Source organism: Bos mutus, chromosome 15 (genome assembly GCF_027580195.1).
Source record: "Bos mutus isolate GX-2022 chromosome 15, NWIPB_WYAK_1.1, whole genome shotgun sequence".
Lineage (NCBI taxonomy): Eukaryota > Metazoa > Chordata > Mammalia > Artiodactyla > Bovidae > Bos > Bos mutus.
The window spans coordinates 39069181-39075180 of NC_091631.1; the positions used below are offsets into that span (position 1 = coordinate 39069181).

Below are 6000 nucleotides of genomic sequence, written 5' to 3' on the forward strand. Positions count from 1 at the left end.
GTGGTCAGTTGATGTGGATTGGCATGATCTTCTAAAATGAAGAATTTTAAATTCCTGTACTGTTCAGAATTTTGTACTGTAGATTAATATGATAGAACTAAGCAAAATTATTTAGGAATTAGTATGAGCTTCCTTTGCAGGACACTCAGTTTGATGTCTTGAGATCATTTCATTGTATTTTCCCAAAATTTTAATGAATAACCACTTGACTTTTGTATTTGAACATTTCATTTTTTCCTTGATGTCAGATTCATGTTACTTTTTTTAAGTTAATTTCAGAGTATATAGTAGTTTAAAATATCTTATCACATTTGTAGGTTTCGTCTAAGGAAAAAAACATGGAAGAATCCTGGCACTGTCTTTTTGGATTATCATATTTATGAAGAAGATATTAATATTTCCAGCAACTGGGAGGTTTTCCTTGAAGTTCTTGATGGTATTTTCATTATTTTTGTGGAGAAATATCAGAAGTTCTCTAGAAATAATAGAAGCCTGTAGCTTTTCTCAAATAATGAGCTGCTTCTATCTTTTCTCTGGGCCCCATTTGCCTTTTAAATATTTCTTCTTTTCTCTAATTTTAAGAATATGAATTCCTCCTTTCAGGGAAGTTGCAATTTCAAAGTTGTATTTTTAGTACTTTTTACTGAAAGTAAAAATTTCTTAGCTGTGTTTGTTTTTCAGTCCCTCTTTTCAGGGAAGTTGCAGTTTCAGAGTTGCATTTTTAGTACTTTTTACTGAAGTAAAAATTTCTTAACCATGTTTGTTTTTTAGTATCTTTTCTCATTTTGGCTTATTTACTTTGAGGATGTGCTATTAATTTTTCAGAAATTTTGAGAACAGTATTAGTTTTCTAGGCTATCACAATGTACCACAGACTGGGTGGCTTAAACAACAGAAATATACCTTCTCACAGTTTTGGAGGCTGGCCACCTGAGATCAGGATGCTGTCAGGGCTGGTCCCTTCTGCTGGCGGTGAGGGGCGTCTGCTGCACGCCTCCCTCCCGGGGTGGTTTCTTGGCAGCCCCGTGTCCCGGCTTGTAGAGAGATGCCTGACAATGTCCTGGTCCCTTCTGCTGGCGTTGAGGGGGCGTCTGCTGCACGCCTCTCCCGGGGGTAGTTTGTTGGCAGCCCCATGTCCCCGCTTGTAGAGAGATGCCCGACACTGTCCTGGCCTCTGCCTTCACGTCACACGGTGTGCGCCGTGCAGGTGCTCCTGTCCGTGTCCCAGTTTCCTGTATCACAAGGACACTAGTCATATCGGATTAGTACCTACCTTAACTGACCTCATGTTAGCTTGATTACTATTGTAAATTCCAAATAAGGTCACAGTCTGAGATACTGAAGTTCAGGAGTCCAACATGTTTTGATGGGGGACACAGTTCAACCCATATAACTGAGTAACAGTGACCTAGAAGAGCAATGTGTGTTATCAGTTATTCCTTCTCTGAGTATCTGGGGCCTTACAGAGTAATCCTGTGTCTGGGTAGGCCAAGAAGAGATGAAGGACATAGACGTCACCCTTGTTAGGAAAGAATATATATTGGCGGAGATGAATTATCCAGAATATGTCACTGAATGGTGGATCCGTGCATCAGTATCATTTCAGTATATATTTTAGCATCAAAGTACTTGAGTAAGATTTAAGTCATGTGATTAAATCTAAGAAACATTGGCCTGTAAAGTGCCAGACATTCTGATGCATGGTGCTGCAACAATGAATAAAGGTTGCCCTCGAGATGCACAGTGTATGGGAACACCAGAACTACACACCTGTCGTTCTAAAATGATATGTGCTAAGAAACACATCAGTGCAATTGGCTCTTCTGTATATCAAAGAGAAAGGTGACGGTTGAGCTGGGTTTTGAAGAATCAGCAAGTTTGGGAGTAAAAGAGAAGGATTAATGATAGATTGAATGAAAAAAGAAGATAAAATGAAGGCTGTTTGATGATGATTTTAGATTGTGGGATGGTGGGAGCCAACAGAAGGCAAAGATTAGAGGTCCAAAGATGAGAGTAGTTGGGAGAGCAGTGTCCAACAAGACTCACGAGAGAGTGAAATTAGGAGTCCTGGTGGAAGGAGAGCTTGTGGGGTTACGAATTATCTTCTGAGACTGGAAGGGGAAAGAGAGAGTATTTTATTCTGAAAAACTCCTTGGGATAACTAGTTTCTTTATGCCTACTTTTTAAGAACAATGCTTGAAGGAAATCTTTTTGTTTTCGAGGCAATATAAGGCATATTACGAATCTTGAGAGTAAATAGAATGATGGCCTACTCTTGCATATTCTTAGGGGTGGAGAAGATGAAATCCATGTCACAACTTGCAGTTTTGTCAAGACGGTGGAGGCCTTCAGAGATGAAGTTGGATCCCTTCCAGGAGGTTGTGTTGGAAAGCAGTAGTGTTGATGAGTTGCGAGATAAGGTAAACTCATTTTAAACAAAATGAACTAACATACCTTTTTCTCTGTGTTGCATAAGAGAGACCCTACGAAGTGAGTGCCAGACACTGATGAGGCAGCCTTTCTGTTTCAGTCGCACCTGTGCCAAATGGCCATTGTTTCTCAGGGCTGCTGATGCTTTGAAAAATTATGTTGACTTCTGGCCGTCCAGAAGTGAGCCCCGCTTTCTATAACTTGGATCAAGTTTGCCCTGAGTGGTTAGGATTAGAATTACTAGAGTAAATTGCTATATATATTTAAAAAACCAGATGAAGTATAATTAAATAGAGAATCCAGCTGAAGGTTAGGGTTAGCAAAGGTGAGAATCCTAAGGATCCCTGGAGAAAGGTACTAGGACAGTTGGCATTTTGGGAAAAAATGTATTTCCATATTTCACACCAAAAAATTCTAAATGTATTTATATTTTAAAATATAGTAAAATGATAAATGTTCTAGATGAATATATTGAAAATAAGTTTATAATCCCATAGAGGGAAAAGTATTTGTGAGTATAATACCAAAAGCCAGAAAAGGAAAGATAGGCAATATAAAAGTTAAATCTTCTGCACACCACCCCTCAAAAATTTTTTTTAAAGCAACGCATAAACAAAACTAAAAGAAAGGGGAAAACATATGAAACATACGTGAGACATATCCAAATTTAAAAGGAGATACAAATTAATAAACTGGACAGTCTAATTTTAAAATAAGCAAAGAACATGAATAGGCAATTCATAGAACAAGAAATACAAGTTAAAACAATAACAGCAGCAAAAAAAAAAAATTAAAAATAGAAGACAATAATAGCATTTTTTTACCTCCTAAATAACGATGAAGATTTAGAAAATAAAAATATCTAAAGCAACAGTCCCCACCCTTTTTGGCACCAGGGACCATTTTCATGAAAGGTGATTTTTCTTTGAACCAGGCAGGGTGGGGAAGGAGGGTGGCTTGGGAATAATTCAAGCACATTACGTTTGTTATTCACTTTAGTATTACTACATCAGCTCTACCTCAGATCATGAGGCATTAGATCCTGGAGGCTGGGGACCTAGAGTCGTCATGGTTTGGGTAAACCAGGCAATATCATAGACCTTCGATAAGTGATTAAATTGACATAAGTTTTTCAGGGTTCAGCTTGGCATTGTTTATAAACATTTCACACATGCAGTTGCACATCTAAGAATTCAGTAAAAAGAAATTTGTAGAGATACGCAAGGAAATATATACAGAGTATACATATTATATAGAATTGTAACTGGGAAAACCTAAAAACATGCTCAGTGTCCATCAATTGGAAATAAAATGGTATATTTTTCAACTAGTGAAGAGAATGAGGTTACTCTGTATCCTGTTTTTTATAGGTTATATAAAGTTATCATATAGATATATTTCATAGATACAGCTTTATGTATTTTATAAACTTGTATATAGTTTATATATGCATAGGAAAAGGTCTGGAAGGAATATATTAATACTAAATAGATATTTTGAGACATGGTACTTGCAGGTGGACTGGGGAGACAGTTCTGCTTCCTGCTTTCAAAAAATTTTACATGTTACTTCTTTGGAAAATCAAACATGTTACTTCTTTGGAAAAAATCAAAACTATTTCTGTGTTCACAAGGTGAAAGGAAAATTGTTTCAGCAAACTTAGTTTTTAGGTGAGCTCACGTGAAATGTTTCCTCTTACAGCTTTATGAAATCAGTGGAATTCCTGTAGAAGATATTGAGTTTGCCAAGGTAAGACCCTGAGAGTGTTTAAATCTGGTACTAACGCTAAGTAAACATGGCCAACGGTGACATTCATTCATTCATTCTTTTTTCCTTAGGGTAGAGGAACTTTTCCCTGTGATATTTCTGTCCTGGATATTCATCAGGATTTGGACTGGAATCCCAAAGTTTCTACCCTGAATGTCTGGCCTCTTTATATCTGTGATGATGGTGCAGTCATATTTTATAGGTAACATTCACAATGTTTTGGTTATTTCTAGAGATACCACATTTTTGTTGTACATCTTATTTTTCATAAATAGCTTTATGATTGTTACGATATAGAATAGCCCTGACCAGTAGAAATACAATACAAGCCGTATATTGCATTTTACAATTTCTAGTTAGCCACATTTTAAAATGTAGAAAGGTAACATTATTTTAATAAGTATTTCTAACCCACTATATCCAAAATATCATTATGACATGTAAACAATATAAAAATCACTTCTAAGATATTTTGCATAATTTTCCTTGTAGTCTTAGAAATATTATGTGTTTATTACATATGCCACCCATCTCAATTTGGATCATACATACTTCAATAGACACACATGGCTAGTGGCTACCGGATCTGTCATTCTATATAGAGAGAGGAAAAAGAGTAGTCATTGGAGCCTGGCAGGTATGTATTCAAATTTAGCTTTGTTATTTATTTACCTAGGTCCTCATCTGTAAAATGGCATCAGTAATGTCAGCCTTGCAGGATTTTATGAGAATTTGAAATACTGCATTTAAAAAAACTGGCCTAATGGCTATTATAAATAGATGTTCAATAAATGATAGCCATTATTATACTAGTAGTAACATGGAAATTATTCTATGCCGTTTTTAGAAGTGCGTGCTGTGTTAACATAATAAACACATTAGAAATCTAGGACATCTTAGGATAAGTTATATAACTTAAGTGGTGACAATCAGATTTAATTTTCTCATTGAGGAGCATTATAGCTTTTAAACATAAATTAAAAGAGGCAGATGGCTGTACTGGTCTAATGTGTCATTAATATTTTAAATGTAGGGATAGAAGAGAAGAATTAATGGAGTTGACAGACGAGCAGAGAAATGAACTGATGAAAAAAGAAAGCAGTCGACTCCAGAAAACAGGACATCGTGTAACATACTCACCTCGGAAAGAGAAAGCACTAAAAATTTATCTGGATGGAGCACCAAATAAAGATCTAACTCAAGACTGACTCTGCTAGTGTAGCATTTCCCTGGGGGATTTTGGTTTTAATTAGACGGTTCACTGCTACTGTGTAGTGCCGGGATGGCCGGACATGGTTAGGGGGTAACCCAGCGACACCAGCACTGATTGGACGGCCCTTCACCAATCAGAAGCTCAGTGCCCAGTGGGCCGCTGTGTGACTTGGAATCATGTTGTGCACTATAGTCACATGTACTGTAAAGTGAAAAGGGATGTGCAAAAACAGAAAGCGAGACCTGCTACTAGAAAAGTGGGAAGGGGAATGAGTAAACTTCTTTTCTTGCGGACAGATGTGCACATAGCCGCTAGTAAAACCAGCCTCAAACAGAATGCTCATAGCTTAATAATAAAAGCTGTGCAAAGGCCATGAATGAATGAATTTTCTGTTTATTTCACTGATACACACATTACCTCATTGACAATTCAGAAGTAAATGCAGCGTGTGTTGACTCTTGGAAAGCAGCAAAAACAGGAGCTGAAGAAAGAAAATCTTAGAACCAGCCATAACCCAGTAAAGAATCGTGAAGTTGTGTTTTTATTTTTTTCATTTTTGGCAAAGTATTAAGAACATTATTCTAGAACAT

The 6000-nt window shown here is 36.8% G+C and overlaps 1 protein-coding gene across 3 annotated transcripts in view; it reads left to right on the forward strand.

The window, feature by feature from the left end:
* USP47 (ubiquitin specific peptidase 47) overlaps window positions 1-5783 on the forward strand; it is a 103878-nt gene extending 98095 nt beyond the window's left edge. For all 3 annotated transcript variants that reach the window (XM_005887185.3, XM_070383929.1, XM_005887186.3), the window contains 5 exons: window positions 318-436; window positions 2290-2420; window positions 4132-4179; window positions 4269-4399; window positions 5231-5783. In XM_005887185.3, the coding sequence (XP_005887247.1) occupies window positions 318-436; window positions 2290-2420; window positions 4132-4179; window positions 4269-4399; window positions 5231-5405 (604 nt within the window). In that variant the 3' untranslated portion in view covers window positions 5406-5783. The remainder of the gene's footprint in view (window positions 1-317; window positions 437-2289; window positions 2421-4131; window positions 4180-4268; window positions 4400-5230) is intronic.
* Window positions 5784-6000: the final 217 nt, after the last annotated feature.